We start from the raw sequence: 18939 nt of genomic DNA, 5'->3' as shown, positions 1-18939 counted from the left end.
CTATAGAAGACCGGGCTTGAACCTGGTAAGTGGACATCAGGAGCGCAGCAGATTTCTTCAACGTGCATTAATAGGGAGCCAAGAGGCCCCATTCCTTGGCCCTGGTCACCTCTGCCCCCCTCGGTGGCCCGCCCGCCGGGGCTCCCCGGGGCACCTTCAGCCTTTACCTCTCTTCCCCCTTCCCCGCGGCTCTCCACCTTGCGCATCCTCTCGCCCGGCCCAGGAGCGCACTCAGAGGCTCTAACTTCCCGCAGAGTCCATGGATAAGCAGGAGAGCCTGGAACTGGGGCGGGGTGGGAGGGTGAGAAGAGGGAGGCGTGGGAGCCGAGCCTGGGAGGAGAGGCGGGGGAGCGCGGACAGGAGCCACCCCTCCCGGGAGGGCCTGGCCGCAGCTGCCAACTCTCACCTGGTCCGCCGGCTGCGCCTGGCTCGCCCTGGCCCCCGGGGTGGGCTGCTGCTCCTGCTTCATGGCTGTCATCGCCGGCGGCCCGCGTTGGCGCTCACTTCCTCGCGGGCACTTCAGACTCGGGGACCGTCACTTGGCAGCGTTCGCATGTCACAGGCGCCCGTCGCTCTCGGAATTGGCGGAAGGGAAAGCGGCAGCGACGGGGTGGGGGGAGGGGAGTGACAGGGAGGGGAAGAAGAGCGGCACCAGGCAGGCTCCCCCTCGTAGGATCCCTCCTTCGGCTACCGCAGACCCTCTAACTCCCCACTCTCCCCGCCCCCCACCACCCAAAGCGTAGCGAGCCTCGGAGACCAGTCACGACCAAGTGGCAAGTTAGTGGAGCGGCGAGCGGCGGTCCCCCGGCAACTGACCGAGCTGGAGCTACGTCTCGCAGAGCCGGAGGAGCCCGGCGTGCATTCTACCGCAGTCCGCGCCCCCCACCGCCAGCCCCCGGGGGCTCCCCGCGCGGTGCTCAGCGCGCCAGGTGGAGCAGCCGGGTGCCGCGCTCCAGCATTTCCTCAGCAACCGCAACCAGGGAGTGAGCCCTGCGCGGCGCGAGAGCTCCCCACTCGCGCGCCCAAGGCTGCCGGGTTCCGCGGTTACCCCCCCTACACACGCAACCCCCCGCCCCCCGCAGGCTTCTGCTAAAACCCGGAGAAGCGGAGCGCGCCCGTGCAAAGCCCTCGGTGGCTCCAGCTCTGCCACTGGGCATGCTCCAGCGCCCCAGAAGGCAGGGGGCAGTCAGGGACCGGGGTCCCGGAGCCCAATGGGAGGCGGGCAACACCTGTCGGGACCCGAGGGGTTGTCTCAGATTGTGACCTGAGGTTCTGCACCTTCTGATTTGGGGTAATGGACATCCTTTAGCCTCCAACCCAGATTCTCCTACCAGCTGCCTGGGTAATGTCAGTGGAATTCTTAAAGGTTGGTTAAAAACAATAATAACTGTAATGATGATAAGAATCTGATACTCACTTTTGTTTTCTTTTTCTTTCTTCCTGGACACATATAGGAAAATCTTTAAATCTTAAGGCCTCCCAGCCTTTCCTTTCTTCAACACAATTCTCTCCCATTCAGAGTAGGTTTACCGAGCACCTACCACGTGCCAAACACACTGTGAGGCTCAGAGAGAGGGTTGCAGGGGAGAGAGACTAAACAACACGTCAAACCTACCGAATTCCCTGGCTGCAGGGAGCTTATGTTGTGTGGGAATTGGGAACCCGGAGCCTGGATACAAATCAATGAGTCAATGTAGCTCTTAGGAAGTTGAATTCTCGAGGATAGACAAAGTCCACAGTTCATCCAGATGCACTAGTGCACGTGGCTTTCCCTGGGGCGCCTAAAGCCCATGGACCACAAACAGTCTCCAAGTCTCAGGCACAGGTTGTAGGAGATTGCTCACCAGAGAAATGGCGGGAGTGAGTTGAATATTTAGGTGTTCATGTATTCAGCACAAGACAGTTCCAGCAGAGAGGACAGAGAATATGGGGCAGTGGGGTAGCACTGAGTTGGGCTTTATTGGCTAAGGACTGGCTCCCTGCTTTGAGCCACTCAGTCCATTAATTAATCATTTCTTAACTGAAAGACTTTTGTAGAATGGTAGGAGCTGTCCTCCTGCCTTAGTAGTTTCTAAAACATGAATTACAATGTTGTCCTAAATATTAATTGTAACGATAGTTCCTATAAAGTATGTGTTTTAAAATAAATATATCAGTAATCACCAGCAGAAAGATAGAATTAGAGGTGAGTGGCGATCTTGTTTTACAAAAATATGTGTTCCAGTGCATATTGTGAATGACCTATTTATTCTGTTTCAGGAGAAATAACTTTTTGCTAGGAATAACTTTGCAAGTTGCAAAAGTATAAAGCAAATATATTTTTTAATGAAACACCAGTATAATAGCTATTGGGCAGCTTATCCAGTAATTGTGACAATATAGATATTCCCTCACATGTAATTTTTTTGGAGGGAGGGCGTCTGCATTACTCAGAAAATGTTCCCATTTTTATATTTTGCTCTTCTGTTGATTATTTGAGTATATTCATCCTTTCAGTGTGTTTCCATTTCGGATAATCTGCTTGAGTTGAAGGAATTTACTTTATTACAGAGATATCTGTCACACAGGATAAGTATATGCTGGAGGGAGTTATCCTTTTATATAAGATTACTTATTTGATTTAGTTCAACTGTTGAACTTACATCTATGTTCTGAATTCAGTATAAAATCCACTTCATTATAAGTAAAGACATACATTATTATATGCTTCATGTATTGTGGGGGTCTGTGTGTGTATGTGTGTGTGAATTTTTTTATTTATAAAATGCTTCTTTGATTTAATTTAAGTATTTGTCCTTTGGGATGGGTGGTTATTTTATCAAGCTAAGAACATTTTTAGCTGTTGAGATCTAGGTTAAGGGCACTGATTAAAACTTAATCACATGTAAACGGATTTTCCCAATTTAAACACTTTTTTTTTTTAAATGTATTGCACTTGAATTACAGTATAAGATGTTCTACTTCATTTTCAACTTAATTTCTTGCTGAAGAAAAAATTCTAACGTCCAAACAAGAAATGTTGGAATACCTTACACCTTAGAAGGATTTGCGGTTCTGATTTGTATGGTTTCTAATGATGTTATTTTTAAAGAAAAAATGCAAAACATCCATTCACAATCAAATGTCTACAACATTTTAAAAGCACTAAAGTAGATATAACTCTAATGCAATGTAGATACAAGGGTTCTGTACCTGACTAGATGTCAACAGATTGGTGTTCTTGGTCCATCAGAGCATGGAGGTATAGAACACAGAGAAGTCACTTATCTCTTGCTTCCACCATTTTTTTTTTTTTTTTTTTTTTGAGATGGAATCTCGCTCCATCACCCAGGTTGGAGTGCAGTGGCGCGATCGGCTCACTGCAAGCTCCGCCTCCCAGGTTCACACCATTCTCCTGCCTCAGCCTCCCGAGTAGCAGGGACTACAGGCGCGCACCAGCGTACCAAGCTAATTTTTTGTATTTTTAGTAGAGACGGGGTTTCACGGTGTTAGCCAGGATGGTCTTGATCTCCTGACCTCGTGATCTGCCCACCTCGGCCTCCCAGAGTGCTGGGATTACAGATGTGAGCCACCATGCCCAGCCACTTCCACCTTTTTACCTGGTAAAATTAAAATGTTTAGACCAGGTGCCCATTAAGATATTCTCATTCTCTAAATTTTTATGATGATATGTTGATGTTATAAATCAAATGCCTATCCTCTGAATGAAAAATTATTTGTATATGTTTAAATTTTAGTAGGAGAGTCAATTAAGTACTTAGAATTTTTTTAAACAAAATCAATAGATAAGTTAATTATCTTGCAAAAGGGCCTTACCATCCACCACATTTTCCAGTGCACTCTAGTTTTACATACACATATAGTCACAATTTTGTCTTGATAATGTTTAAATCTGAAATTTAAAATGTATTTACAAAGTATCATTTCTGAATACAAAAATCTACTTAAAGAGAGTTTTTTAAAAAAAGATTCACAGAGTATTTTGAAAATTTTTTATGTATTATCTTTGATCAGCTAATTCATGGACAAGTATACATTTTATAACATTCATATAATAGTAAAGGAAGTTCTTCTATGCTTTTCATGGAAAGAAATCAGACTCTCATAACCGAAAAGGAACTGGAGAGATCACCTAGCAAAATTCCTTCTATGTTGGGTTATAAATATCTAAACTTTACAATACATGGCCATTTTATTCAGGAAGATTTCCTAGGATTCAAACTCCATCACTTCCTTCTGAAAATGGATTACCTCAAATCCTAGTTTTGGGTTCACATGTAGACAGAACTCACAGTGCTGCTTTCTCAATATATTCATTTGGGTTTCTGAAGTCATTCAAAAACTACCTCACATACAACATTGTGAATATCTACAATGTCTTTCTTTCTCTTGCTGTTTTACCCTTTAAAAACAGGAAGTCAATGCAGTACATCTCTCTTTACCTAGAAATATTAAGGTAGATAATTGAGGACAGGTTATGAAATTTAGATAATAATTGGATTAATTGAAGATTATCGTTATAGTGTTTTGGTATCTGTGGCAAAATTAGGTTGTTCTATACATACATAGGTCATCTATGCAGTATTTAATCCTCCACCTCAAATAGCAGACACAGGACCAAAGAACCAAAATTTACTCTAAAAACAAGCAAGTAAGAAATAAGGTCTAGCTAACAGCTGATATGTCAGAAAGACAAATGTCCCTTGAGATTCTGTGAAGTAGGATATCCTTTAGAGACAAACTCTTCAGTTTCAGATCAATTAGACAAGGCAAATAGTACTCCACAAGCAGCTAGTTGCTAGAAGCCCACACTGCATTTTCCTTCTCTTTGCTCTCCTTCCTGAGGTAAATCTGCAGTGTCATGTAAAGGCCACCTTGATGGGGATTTCCCTAGCATTAGCCAGTCCTCTATTGAGTGTCTATAATGAGCACAGCATCAAGAAGACAGAGTTCACGAGCTGTGTCTTCAGAGACTTGGCCTGAAATGTGCCCAATTAGCTCTTTGCAGATAAAGAAATAGCTTTAGTTCACATCTTCTGCTATCATTTGGTTTCGATTTACGAATGACCTCTACTCACCTCAGTCGGCTTTTGTATTCCCCAAAATGCATATCATGTCCCTGGGCAGAAAACCAGTATGCTGAGCAATCCTCATAAACAAGCTACATTTTAGAAGCTCTAACCAGTAAACTATAACAGGAATTTACTTTTAAAGAAAAAAAAGAAGAAAGAAGTAAAGGCACTATATATATATGATGCCCATGTATATTACTCATTCTGTTCTGAGTTTCTTTCAATATCAGTTAACTAAACTTTTTGTCAGTCTCTGTCCTTGACAGGAAGATTTTCCTGTTATAAAAATTCATAGCCCAATTATGATCTCTGGTGGAAGCAGACAGAGTTGCAATATCCTGAGAGTCATTCTTGCTCTCTGGAGACCTGAAGATATTGACAAATTGCCCATGCCTACTGAGGTCCAGTGTTGTCAAATCTCTCTCTCTTTTTTTTTTTTTGCTATATTTAAAACCTCATATCTTCCTTTCACCCCACAGCTTTTCTGTTTCATATATGCAGGAATTAAGACAGTAAAACAACGCAGATTATTTTATCGTGTATGCTTTTCTCTATATACATATAGCTGAATTGTAACACCAAAACAACTTGAGAACACGAGAAATTTACCTGCTGTTGTTATGTTTACCCACTAGATGCCCAGCAAGGGATGTGTGTTTATTTATTTTGCTCTTTTTTAAGAGTCATCACTTAATGAATTGGTTATGTTGGGATGGTAAAAAAGAATAAAAATGCCTTCCATCATCTCTTTGAGCTGATATTAATGGTATTTTTTTTCCTGATTTTCACAACTCTTTAGAAATAAAATAAAGTTTTCTGAATCAGATTTGTCTACAAATGACAGAGGGTTGCTATGTATGGAGGAATATTTAGAAACATTGGCATCGCATTTGTCCTTTTGAGATAATGTCTGCCTGTGATGAATAAATTTCTTTGAATCTGGTATTTCTCATTTCATAACCAAGACAAGATTCCCTAATGATTCAAAATAATCTTCCTTTATTCCTTGAAAAGTACAATATTACTGAGTCTTCTCTTAGATTTAGACTTCATAGTGGTTACCCACCTTCTTTCTTTATAAAATTCCCAGAATAGCACAAAGCACATTTCCCATTCTGGAAAATCTTTTTACAAATTGAAAGAGAAAATTCTACTGTAAGATCTTGACTAATTTTTGGAAGGGAAGATTTTCATCTTTTTTTAACACTTCCACGATGTTCAATTTGTTTTTAAGGATTTAGTACTAGATTCAAATTCTCCCGTGAATTTTCCTCTAGAAAACAAGAGATAGTCAAAGATTCAGGTGCAATAGCCCTAGATCATCCACTGACATTAAAGAGTCCCTGGCATTGTCTCTACCAATTGACTTTCTACCACTGGGCATTTTTCTTCCACTATTGCCAAAGGAAACTTGAGGCCAAGTCTCTGGGTTCCTTTCACCACGCAGAGTCATGTGATTATACAAATAATAGTTTCAGGATATCAGGGGAAGCAAAGTACACTGAAGTAAGACACATTAAAACACATCTTTCAATACTGAACATTGTTTAATTCTGTTTAATCTATAGACACGATGAGTTTGCTTGCTAGTGTATATCCCTTTTTATATTCATCTGTCTGTCAATCTGTCACACATCTATGTCTTTTTGGGACAATAAGGAAATGTTTAAGTCACTCAGTTTCTATCCTGCATATCTAAATATTTACTAAAGTCACAGATCTTTCTCCAAATCAAAGAAGAAAGAGAAAGAAGAGGAAGAGACAAGGTAGAGTAGGAGGAGAAAAAGAGAGGAAAGGGAAACGCCAAGAGAATACATTCCGAAGTTGTTAGGGATGTTAGGGTGCAGTAAGTCTCATTGGTTTATTAACACCTTCATAAGAATCACGAAATGAAATACCATAAATCCCACTGGTTATGCCTAAATCTTGCTCCTGCCATTGGTTTTCTATATATTTGTATAATTTTAGAATGCAGTCAAAAGTGTAACTTCCTCATTCCTCTGTCAGTAAGTTATACTTGATATTACTAATTAATTTCAAGCTTACCTTGCCTTGTAATATTTTATCATTTGTTACACTCCACAATTAGACAGTAAGCATCAGAGGAGGAGGAGGAGAGAATCTATTACAGGTATGATAGTTCTTACAAATCAATGACTAGAAAATCACCCTTCAGTTAGCAACTTGATTTACTGAGCAACACTTATAAGAGTGTTTAATCTTAGTTAATAGGACATCAAAAGCCTCATAGGACAAATGGGCCGTCCTCTTCTCTTCAGGGGTCCCCTGACCTTTCACCTGGAGAAGGCATCCCCTCACATTTTCATCTTCCCGAATATAACTGATCTATTAGGACTCAACACCTTTCACAACCTTCCCATCGCAAGTTCACAGGGACTTTCTTCTTTCACTCTTTGTAGTGTCTATCTCACTGCACAATTGAATGCCTTTATTTTCTAATATTAGGTTGGTGCAAATGTAACTGTGGTTTTTGCAACTAAATATAATAGCCCTAGCACTATGGGAGGTCAAGGCGGGTGGATCATTTGAGGTCAGGAGTTCGAGACCAAGCTGGTCAAATGGCAAAACCCCGTCTCCACTAAGAATACAAAAAAATAAATAAATAAAATTAGCTTGGTGTGGTGGTATGTGACTATAATCCCAGCTGCTAGGGAGGCTGAAGCAGAAGAATCACTTGAACCTGGGAGGTGGAGGTTGCAGTGAGCCAAGATGGCACCACTGCACTCCAGCCTCAGTGACAGAGTAAGATTCTGTCTCAAAAAAAAGTAATGGCAAAATCGCAATTTTTTTACACCAACCTAATAGCTTGTTCAGCATCCTAATTGTCATATGTGGTGTCTTATCTTTTCTACTAATATCAGTGCTTAGTGGAGAGGAATTCTGTTGGGGACTGGAGTTAACTGTGTGTGTGTGTGTGCAGGGGGTGGTGGGTAGGGGTCTACATCAGTCTCCTTGCCTAAGTAGGGGGAGCCTCAGAGGAAATGTTCTTTGAAAAAAAAATCTTTATTCACCCTCTCAATATTAAGCTCTATTAGCACCTCCTATAAGCTTGTATTTTTTATTTTACTGAATAGGATCATCCAGGGAGAATATATTTTCTCTTTCTGTTGTCCCAGAATATTTTATTTTTCTCTACTTGACATGTAGGAATTACATAATCTTGATATTCCTCTGATCTACTGATGCTGGATATGAGTAAGAACCCATCAGACATTGCTTAGTTCTAAAACATTAAGTAAAAGCCAGATAAGCATGGAATTTTCTACTGCTTAGGAGCAGGTACTACGTGTTATGAAGTACCAAGCTTCCAGTGTGGAGAGCTCACAGGAGAATTTGGAGAGAATTATGTTTGCACTATCACTCCTAATTTATTTCTTACCTAATATATAAACACTATACTAAATTTGGAGGAGGAAGAGCTATAATGGGCAAAATGCTGAGGAAATATTGAAATTGAATAAAATATTTGTTGTTGTAAATACAGCTTAAATTCCTCTAGACTGTATATATACTGCCAAAAGGATCATAAAGTCAATAGAAATTTCTAAGATTATGCTCAATCTCAGAACATAGTTATTTTTGCTTTACATCCTCTGCACATATTAAATAAGCTTGTTTATCTGCTTTGCTAGTTTTTGACAACATATTTGGAAAGAGGGTAAGAGGAATTGCTGATAGATGTGGTACACAAATATAGCAAGAAAATAGGATACAGAATTTTATAGAAAGCAAAGGAAGAAAACATTGGCCCCTCCACTTAAAATAATAACAACTTAGTACCACTTAGTATGGGGGAGGGGGAGGAGAGAAAAGTATTTTTATGCAACTTAGGAAGATCTTAGAAATAAGTAATTTAGGGAAAAATAAAAGTATTTTAGGGAAAAATAAAGTTTATGCTCAAAATGAGGACTTCAAAAAAAGTAAAATCAAGCTTGGCATACTTTTTTTGAAAGGGTTATTTTGGGAAGATAGGCTGCTGTGATGACAGCATGGGTTTAGGCTAGATAGAGAATTAGATATCAGAACCAAATGTACAACATTTACAACACTTCTAAATAACTAGATACCTATACAAATCCGTAAACACCAAAAGCCGCACAGTGTGGGTGCCCTTGTATCTATGTGAGCGAATGCAGAAGAAAGCAGTAGGGCAAATTACAGATGTGATAATTCCAAAATATTTAAGAAAGTAACCCCCAAATAGTCAATGGATATTCACTAGAAACTACAGTGGACCAACATAAGAACACCGAGTGGAACTAGGAGAGGTTTTGTGCATTCCAACAGTGAGTAAAATGGGCCCTGTGGGAAGCCCATTTCCCAACAGGAAATTGGTCCCTCATATTTCTGCATTTCTTACCAGAAGAAAATGACCTTCGTTTCATAATATCTTTTAAAGAATATTCGTGCAGCAATTAACCTGGAAAGAAGGACTAGTATCTTCCTCTGGAGCAAAGGACAAGCATTATTACTCTTCAGTATAAAAAAAGATAATGTCTTCCTCTGGAACAAAAAACAAGCATGCTTACTCCCCATTATAAAAGATTTGGGTTCCTTAAGCTCAGGGTTCCACTTCTATATACTGCAAACTACTGTCTGGGTAGGCATCCATCTGGCTCAACTACCTCTCCCATGGGACCTGAGGAGAAGAAGAACTCACACAAATACGCTCATGTTCATCCTACTCATTATACTATGAGTAGTAAAACTCTTTGTCTCTGACCCTCAGAGTCTCATGTCTTTTGCCAACATCCATAAAACTGGTGGGTTAACTCATTAGCTTGTAAGCAGTATAAAATCTCAGCTGTTTCATTGTTCTTAGCAGGCCTATGTCAAGGTCTTAAGTGGCTGGTGCAGTCTAGATCCTGTGAACTCTTGAAAGTAACCTTCCAGGCATCTTTCCAAAACAGGACCCCATACAGAGGATAAACTACTAGAAGTGGAGTCAAAATTGAATGGAATAGACATAATAAAAATGATGAAAGAGAAAATCCAGACAAACCTGTTTCCAGGTAAATAGATATAAGAAATCTATGAAAACAAGCCAATAGATATATTTTTTTACTGTTACATCACAAGAGAAGAAGGATCTCCTTTAGGTTGAAAAGTCAGTCTTAATTTTTACCTATCTAAAAGTTCAAAAAAACTAAATTTATACAAAAATGAGCAACAGAAAACTATCAAGCTCAAATGCCATGTATGTAAAGTTTAGCCCCCAAAACAAAGTTGCTACAAGAAAACATAGAAAGAAATTCCTATGGACCAGAGACTGGCAAATTGTAGTCCAGAGGCCAACACCAGTCTACTTTCTGTTTTTAGAAATAAAGTTTTATTGGTACATAGCCACTCTCATTCATTTACATATTGCCTATGACTATCTTCATGGTACAATGGCAATGCTAAGTATTTGTGACAAGCCATATGGCCTACATAGTGTAAAATATTTAGTTTTGAACCTTACAGGAAATTTGCCAACTTCTGCTATTGACAAAATAAGCCTGCCAAAAAATGTCATGCTCAAAATATTTTCAGAAGTGTAACATATTATTTTAAAATAAGCTAAAGGACATTAAGAAAATCATGCAACACATGAAAAAAACATTAATCAGAACTAGAAAAAGAGATCAAACTCAAGAAAAAATTAGAAATAAAAGAAACAGCATAGTAGGAATAAGACTAATCTAGAAGGAAAACAAGAGGATATAAGTATAAAAATAACACTTTGAAGGAAATCAAGTTGAGAAGGAGAAAAATATTTAACACTAAAAAGAAATTAGAAAATAAAGAAAGAGGTTTCAAGAAAATGTGACATATATTATAGATGGCAAAAAAGATCCATGAATGTTATGGGAGTTTCTGAGTGACAGAAAAAAGCAAGGATTTAAAAACAACAACAACAAAAAAAACCTCAATCCTGACTGGGCGCTGTGGCTCACGCCTGTAATCTCAGCACTTTGGGAAGCCGAGGCAGGCGGATCACAAGGTCAGGAGTTCGAGACCAGCCTGGCCAACATAGTGAAACCCCATCTCTACTAAAATTACAAAAAATTAGCCGAGTGTGGTGGTAAGTGCCTGTAATCCCAGCTACTCGGGAGGCTGAGACAGGAGAGCCACTTGAACCCAGGCGGCAGAGGTTGCAGTGAGCTGAGATCACACCATTGCACTCCAGCTCGGGTGACAGTGCAAGACTCTGTCTCAAAAAACAAAAAAAAGAACAAAAAAAAAAAAACTAAAAAAGTATAAGAAAGTAATCAATTTAAACTTACTGAAAAATATCATAGTGTAACTGATAAAATTAATATAACACAATCAACACCAAGTAAAATTAAGAAAGAGGAAAAAAAAGAATTACTTGGGCATCTAGGGCAAAAGAATACTTGACTTAAAAAGGAACTAAGATTATTATTATTAAACTTTCCAACAGTAACACTTTATCTTAGAGAGAAAAAAATGAAGTAACATAATTAAGATATTCAAGAAAAGAAAATATGGACCAGAGGTTTTATATTCAGTAAAACTGTATTTCAATTATAAGTCATAGAAAGACTGTTACCAACATGCAATCACTCAAGGAATATTGTCCTCATGGGACTTTTTAAAGGAATCTTCTAGAAATCAGTTTTAGAAAACAAAATTAACAGGAACATCGCAATTCATTAAAAAAATATGTAATTTTAAATTTTTTAGTAGCCACCTGAAGAAAGTAAAAAGAAACAGAAGAATTTAAATCAATGGTATATTTTATTTATCCCAACACACTAAACATTTTATCATTTTGATATATAATCTATATGAAAATTATCTATGAGATTTTACCTTGTATAGTAAATTTCCAATATCCAGTGTGTATTTTATGCTTACAAACATACCAACTTAGACCAGACATGTTTCAATTGTCCAATACCACATGTCGCTAAGAGCCACTGCGAACATTCCAGAACTGGAGAGACATAAGCCTAAGAATTATGGTGGATTACACATTTAGTTATTGTGGAATAAGACAAATTGAGTGTTAAGTGGGAAAGAGTACATAACAGCTATATTATCTGCCAATATAGATTTAGTACAACCAAATGGAGAGAATGAGATGGCATATGCAAGAAAACATATTTTCAATATTTATAATGGATGGTGGTAATGTTTGTATAGTTACTGTTGTGTGTATAATGTTGGAAAAGTAAATGAGTAATTATGAGATGTTCTAACTCTCTAATCTCCAAGGCTTTAAGAATTATAGTTTTCACTATAGAGAAGAGGCAAATAGAAGAACTTCCTTTAGAAAATAGCCCTGAAATTGAATTGGAAATTTTGATTTGGAGATATCATTATTATCTCATTCCTAATGCACAACAGCATTAGCAGTGAGACTATAGTTCCCACAGCTTGTGCTAGGCAAATGACTGAGTGCAGGCGGCAGAGATACTGAAGCAGTCCCCCTCATAGGGCTTGTGGGAATCCTCTGTTGGACAGCTTTGGTTTGAGAATCCTCCTAAATATTTCTTAGACCTGAACTACAGTTTGAGATTCTATCTATTCTCCTTTCTTCCCGTTGACCTTCACAGCAGTAAAGCCTACATCAAAGTCAAAGGGTTATTCCTGCTTTTTCCATTCACTCTTTTATTCCCTCACAGACATTTTCTCCAATAACTCTCTTGCACATCCACTTGCACCTGCTTCTCAGAGGGCCTAGATTAACTCAGTCTAAAAATAATGACTGACCTGGTATAAATTAATTATCAAATAAAATGCAGGGTGCTCAATTAAATTTGAGTTTCAGATACACGACGAGTAATTTTTTAGTATAAGTATGTCCCAAGTAGGTGACTACATGGCTTGTATTTTTATTTGCTAACTTTGGCAACCCTAGTAGCAATGACTATCACTTTCAACCAGGTTGTGGTGTTAAAAAACAAAACAAAACAAAACAAAAACAGAGTTTCTTAGAAAAGTGCTGAATACAGATATAAGAAAAGAAGCATACAAGATACATCTGAAACATTTTGTTATGAACCAACATGGGAAGAATCAAAGACTACTAGTTCAAGAGGAATCAAAAGTTAACCTTGAAAAGGCTCCACCTGGATGAAGAAGGAAAAAATAGCACTTCAATAAGGATAAAAATTACAGTGCATTGGGATCCATCAGATAAATTTAAATCCTAATTGATCTTCTGAGGATGATAGGGAACCAATTTATTATCACAAAACCTATCATAAAAACCTCAGTTCTGTCCTTTCTGGAGTTATGCCACTGGGTAACCAAATTGTAGGTGAAAAGAAGAATTACCTTACATATGAAATTATTTGAGCTAATGTGTAAAAATAATGGGTAGAATTAGAGTATTACCATTTTATAATCACCAAGAAAATAACCAACCTGCTGTTAAGCATCAATCTGCCTCCTGATGAAAGACTCAGTGCTACCTATAGTGTTGCAAACAATATAAAAGCTGAGTTTGATTAAGGGTCCTGCTGCCACTTGCTGGAAATGCATAGAAGAGAAGAACATGTAAATTGGCACCATGAGTATATCAATATACTCATCAAATCCACCCTGGGGCAAAATCAACAAGTGGCCTATATTTGTCAACAGATTCATTTTAAGGGAAAGGAGTTTGTGGGAACAAGGGAGATGACACGTTGATGATATTGGAGCTAAAAGACATATCAATTTGAAAATTGATGACTATATTATAATGCCTTAGGATGTTCACTTAAATGGTAAACAATAAAAAAGCAAAAAAAGATTAATATGAAAGTCAAGAGGGTGGTTATTTTTGGAGACAGAGGGGACAGAGAATGTATAGAGACTTCCAGATGGCTAGCAAGGTTTCATTCTTTGACATGCGTAGCAGTTAACATGGTATTTGCCTTATAATAATTTTGTGTGGTTTGCTGTATCTGTGTTTCATTTTAAAATAAAAGTTTAAACAGTGCCTAATAGAGTTCTTGTCTCTTAGTAAACACTCAATAAGAGGTAGCTATTAAAAAATATAAAATAAAAGACAGAGACTACACTTAGAGCAATTCCTTCTCAACCGTTATTTTTTAAAGTGATGATAAACCTCTAGCTCTCCAGGGTCATGCTCTCTCTCCAGTGCAGGTACAGCTATAAAATTGCTCCTGCCTCCCAAAATGTGTTTATGGCATTGAAAGCAAAATGCAGACACTGTTTTTTAGATCTCCTCAGAGTGAGCAAACACCAAGACAAACTCAAGAAGTTGTAAAGAGAATGGGGATTTATGTCACTGAGATCCTCATCGCAAGGCCATTAACTAATTTCCGTGCTGGTAAATACTGTATCAACTTAGCCTGCATTCTGCCTTATGGAGAAAATTGTAGATTGCGGTCTATTTGTTGAATTCCAAATTTACCTGAGAAAAGCAATGGGTCCTGGTCCGAGCCCACTCTTTCTTATTGATTGCAGAACTAAACAGTCTAGGTGATATAGAGAACAACTAATGCTCTTCTTAGCAGAATTCGTGGCTTCAGGTGACAATGCCTCTTACCTTTGTGAACTCAGTGACAGGCTTGTTTAAAAGACTGTAGTACTCAGTCTGCAATTTTCTAGCTGCAAATAGGATTCTAGCTTGCTATTTGAGTTGAGCTTTAATTAGTATAGAAAGGACGCCTTTTCCTCATGTGTCTAAGATTCCTTTCTTATACAGTGCCTACCTTGGCACCATCTCTCCTCAAACTGCCAAGTCTTGACACAGTGGGCTGTGTCTGAGGGTCCAAATGGGGTTTCCCTATCTACCAAAAAGTGCTAAAGTTTCTAAATTTGTACATCCCTGAGGACACCCACTCCAAGTACACATTCTTTTCACCTAAAAACATTTTCAAGTTTATTTAGATTCCTCAAAGAAGCCATGCATCCCTGCCCACTCCATGAAAAGTGATTTCTTCAGTTTTTCATTCTCAGAGTATTCAATTTTTACACTATGGATTTGTCACATATCATTTATATTCTAATATTTTTGGGTCTCACACTACCATTCTGCCATGATTTCCAATCTACCACTCTTAATCAATTCCCTTTTTTTAGAATAATAATAGTGAAAATAATAATAGTTCACATTTCTTGAATGTTTAATGTGAATCAGGCACTGTCTAATTCCTTTAATTCAATAATTCTAGAGCGTAGAGGCTTTCCTTGTCTCCATTTAGAATCTTGTACACCAAGACCTAAAAGGTGTTACTGAAGCTTGCCCAAAGTTCCACAATGATTTAGAAGCATAGCAGAGATTTGAACACAGGCAATTCTACTGTTAATATCCTTAATAATGTCTTGTCTTGGATCAAAAGCCACAACAAATAGGTGTCTGTTTATTTTAATTAATAAGTTTTCATAGAGTGCCTGCAATAATGACTTTTTCCTTGGCCTGAAATTATTGTGAAATATACTATATATATAGTATATTATGCTATACTATGGTATAGCATATATATGATACTATATATATACACACACACTATATATGCATATATATAGTATATATAGTATAGTAAAATATGCAAATATATTCAGTTTTTCTTTCCAATACAAATACATTAAATAGACTTTTATAGTCAGATAAATCTGTGATAATGCTAGAAGTATTTTGTATGATCTTTGTTCAATTTGTCTAGCACAAAGTATATCTTAGTCACTATGCACTGTTATAACAAAAATGTCATAAACTGGGTGGCTTATAAACAATAGAAAATGATTTCTCACAGTTCTACAGGCTGTGAAGTCTAAGATCAAGGCCCTGGCACATTTGGAGTCTGGCGAGGGTCCACTTTCTAGTTTATAGGTGGCACCTGCTGTGTCCTCAGGTGTGGGAAGGAGCAAGCTACCTGTCTAAAGTGTTTTTATAAGAATAGTAATTCCATTCATGAGGGCTTCACCTTTATGACCTAATCACCTCTCAAAGGCCCCACCTCCTAATATCATCAACTTAGTGATTATGATTTCAAAACATTAATTTTGGGAAGACACAAACATTCAGACTACACCAGAATGATACATAGTAGATGTTTGACAGACTGGAGGTTTTTTTTTTCCCCTGTTGTCAAATTTATCTCTAGTGTAGAAGTGTATGAGGAAAAGATTTTATAGCATCCTTAATTAGGGAACATAGAAAAACTATGTATTCACCTATATTTAAGATATAATCTCAATGCTTTTAGTATAATTTATTTTATATAAATAACAGGGCTTTTGTAAATATACTCCAAAGAGAAATACATGATACAAGATAGAAACAAAGCATCAAAACTGCTACTTGGACTTCAAGTAATCCTAGAATGGTAGCATAATGGCTCTTAATCTTGAGTGTGTTTCAGTTTCTCCCACTCCAGATCCACACCCAGCATGAAGATTCTGTTGTAATATTGTACAATTCAGAATTTTGAATTTTTATCACCATCCTACTTGGTTTGAAGTAGGAGATTCGGGATCACACTTTGAGGAAAAATGTATGTAGTGGTTAAAAGATGAGATTTGGAGTAAGAAAGACCCCAGGGTCATAGATTCAACATTTACTAGCAGTGTACTTAACTCTTCTCAACTTCAGGATTTTTTTCCTGAAAATGCATAATAATGGTGTATCTGACTTGTAGGGTTATGAGAAAATATATGAAAAGAACTCTGCACAGTGCCTAGTACATAGAAAGTTTTAATTAGGTGTTTGCAAGTAATGGCAGCAGTGGTAGTATACCATGTTGTAAAATTGTGGGTATTCTCAATAGTATATGTCATTAGGGAATTGAGAATTAAAAAAAACAATGAGATACAACTACATATCTGGTAGAATGCTAAAATTGAAAATATTAATAACACTAAATTCTGACAAGAATGTGGAGCAACTGAAACTCTCATTCATTGCTGGTGGGAACACAAAATGGTACAGCCACTGTACCATTTGGTTTGGCAGTTCTCACAAAACAAAATATACTCTGACTGTATGATCCAGCATTTGCACTTCTTGGTGTTTATCCAAATAAATTAAAAACTTATGTCCACATAAAAACCTGCACAGAGATGTTTACAGCACTGTATTTATAATTGCCAAAACTTGGAAGCAACCAAGATTCCCTTCAGTAGATGAATGGATGAATAAACTGTGGTATATCCATACAAGGAAATATTATTCAGTGCTAAAAGAAAATGAGCTATGAAGCTATTAAAATGTATTGATAAATCTTAAGTGCATATTACTAAGTAAAAGAAGTCAGTCTGAAAAGGCTACATACTTCGCAATTCCAAATATGTGACATTCTGGAAAAGACAAAACTATGGAGAGAGTAAAAGGATGAGTGATTGTCTTGAGTTTGAAAGGAGGGAGGAAGTGATGACTAGGCAGAGAATGGGAAACTTTTAGGAACAGGAAACTATTCTGCCTGATACTGTAATTGTGGATATGTCATTATACATTAATCAAAAGCCTTATTTTATCTCTTTCTTCCATTCATTTTCTTGCCTTTCTTTTATTTTTCCTTTATTTTTTTCTGATACACATATCAGAAAAGAATCAAAGCCAAGAAAGGGTATGTATATAATAATTACAAACTTTTTGGTCACAAGGTAAAGGGTTAACAGTGCAAATTTTTCTTGCTGTTTCCTCAGGGATGCCTTTAAAATGTGTGAATAAGCTTCAATCAGACTGCCCTTCCCAAAGAAAATAACTATAAATGCTGGAAAAACTACAAAACAACCACCCGAAGGCACTGGCGAGTGACAAAAGCAAGCAAATTCTGGAGAAGAGTCAACACTTGGAAGCAGGGAGCTGCACTGGGTGAGTTCTTTCTTTTTAAAGCATCCAGCTAGAGGAAAGGTTTTAGCCTGCACCTTGCAGAGCAGTTAAAACATCATTTAAAACCCTGCCTAATTTTCTGATTGACCCATGAACTACAAACCTGGGTCAGATTCCAAACAGATTTTTCTTATATTTAAATACATCCAAGTTACAAGTTTCTGAATAATTGTGTACTCTTAACTATTCTACGTAACAAGAGTTAAGTGACTTCTTGTTCTGAATCCTAACAGGTATATGGGGAAGGAACAGTGTCTCTGCATGAGAATGGCCAAAGAACAAGATACATTTCCCAGTGGAGAGCAATCCTAGAGAGAGGGAAGCACAGGTCAGAAGAAGGTATACTGATCCCAGGGTAATAGCATTTATTTCTGTTGCATTGGTGTTTCCAAAAAAATGCTTCAGTTCCAAGTTTCAGGAATTGGTTGGGGGAGCATGAGGATCATATAGTGATTCGGGAGCTTCCTTGCAAGTAACTGAGTGAGCCAATCAAATAATTTATGTTTAAATCTTTCCCTGTGTTAAATGTTGAAAGATAAAACAAATGAATTCTATCCTATGGTGTACACAGCCCTTATGATTATCCGATATAGGTCTCAGCCTGAAATAACTCTGCATTTTCTCGGCCACTTTGCTTAACACAATGTGAAGTGGATCTAGGACAAGGATACAAAAAAAAAACAAATACTATTCTTCTGAGATGACATAAAGATCTGGCAAAAGAATCTCGAGTTTGGCAGAGGCTGCATCTGAGATTGCTCTGTCTTCTACTGGTAGTGGGATACGAACAGAATGAAATGTCCTAGGGGATCCTTGGGTATCCGGGGAGATTTCTCCAATGTGGTGCTTAGCTCATTCCATTATGCCACATACCTTTATGCTATCAGATAATACAAATGACCTAAGGTCTAGGAGACTAAACTGTTGAGGTATGGCCATCCTCAGCAAGATCAACCCCACTGGACTCTACAGTGCATTTGGCTTATTGAGATCCCAGTGCATTTTATACTTTTGTGCTTACAGCATTAACTGCATGTTTTAGAATATAGC

General features: G+C 38.0%; 1 protein-coding gene and 1 long non-coding RNA gene across 2 annotated transcripts in view; one reads left to right on the top strand and one right to left on the bottom strand.

Annotated features, from left to right (window-relative positions):
- The window catches only part of DPP10 (dipeptidyl peptidase like 10), a 731390-nt gene extending 730346 nt beyond the window's left edge, over positions 1 to 1044 (bottom strand). Inside the window, exon 1 of the mRNA XM_003275193.3 lies at positions 407 to 1044. Within this exon, the coding sequence (XP_003275241.1) occupies positions 407 to 478 (72 nt within the window). The 5' untranslated portion in view covers positions 479 to 1044. The remainder of the gene's footprint in view (positions 1 to 406) is intronic.
- Positions 1045 to 1117: 73 nt separating this feature from the next.
- Positions 1118 to 18441, top strand: LOC105737949. The gene is made up of 3 exons (XR_001113664.2): positions 1118 to 1366; positions 17703 to 17871; positions 18123 to 18441. It is a non-coding gene; the product is annotated as an uncharacterized LOC105737949 (long non-coding RNA).
- Positions 18442 to 18939: the final 498 nt, after the last annotated feature.

The sequence above is a fragment of the Nomascus leucogenys genome, chromosome 20 (genome assembly GCF_006542625.1).
Source record: "Nomascus leucogenys isolate Asia chromosome 20, Asia_NLE_v1, whole genome shotgun sequence".
Taxonomy (NCBI): Eukaryota; Metazoa; Chordata; class Mammalia; order Primates; family Hylobatidae; genus Nomascus; species Nomascus leucogenys.
The sequence above is the reverse complement of the archived record's forward strand: the minus strand, read 5'-3'. Positions and strand labels throughout refer to the sequence as shown.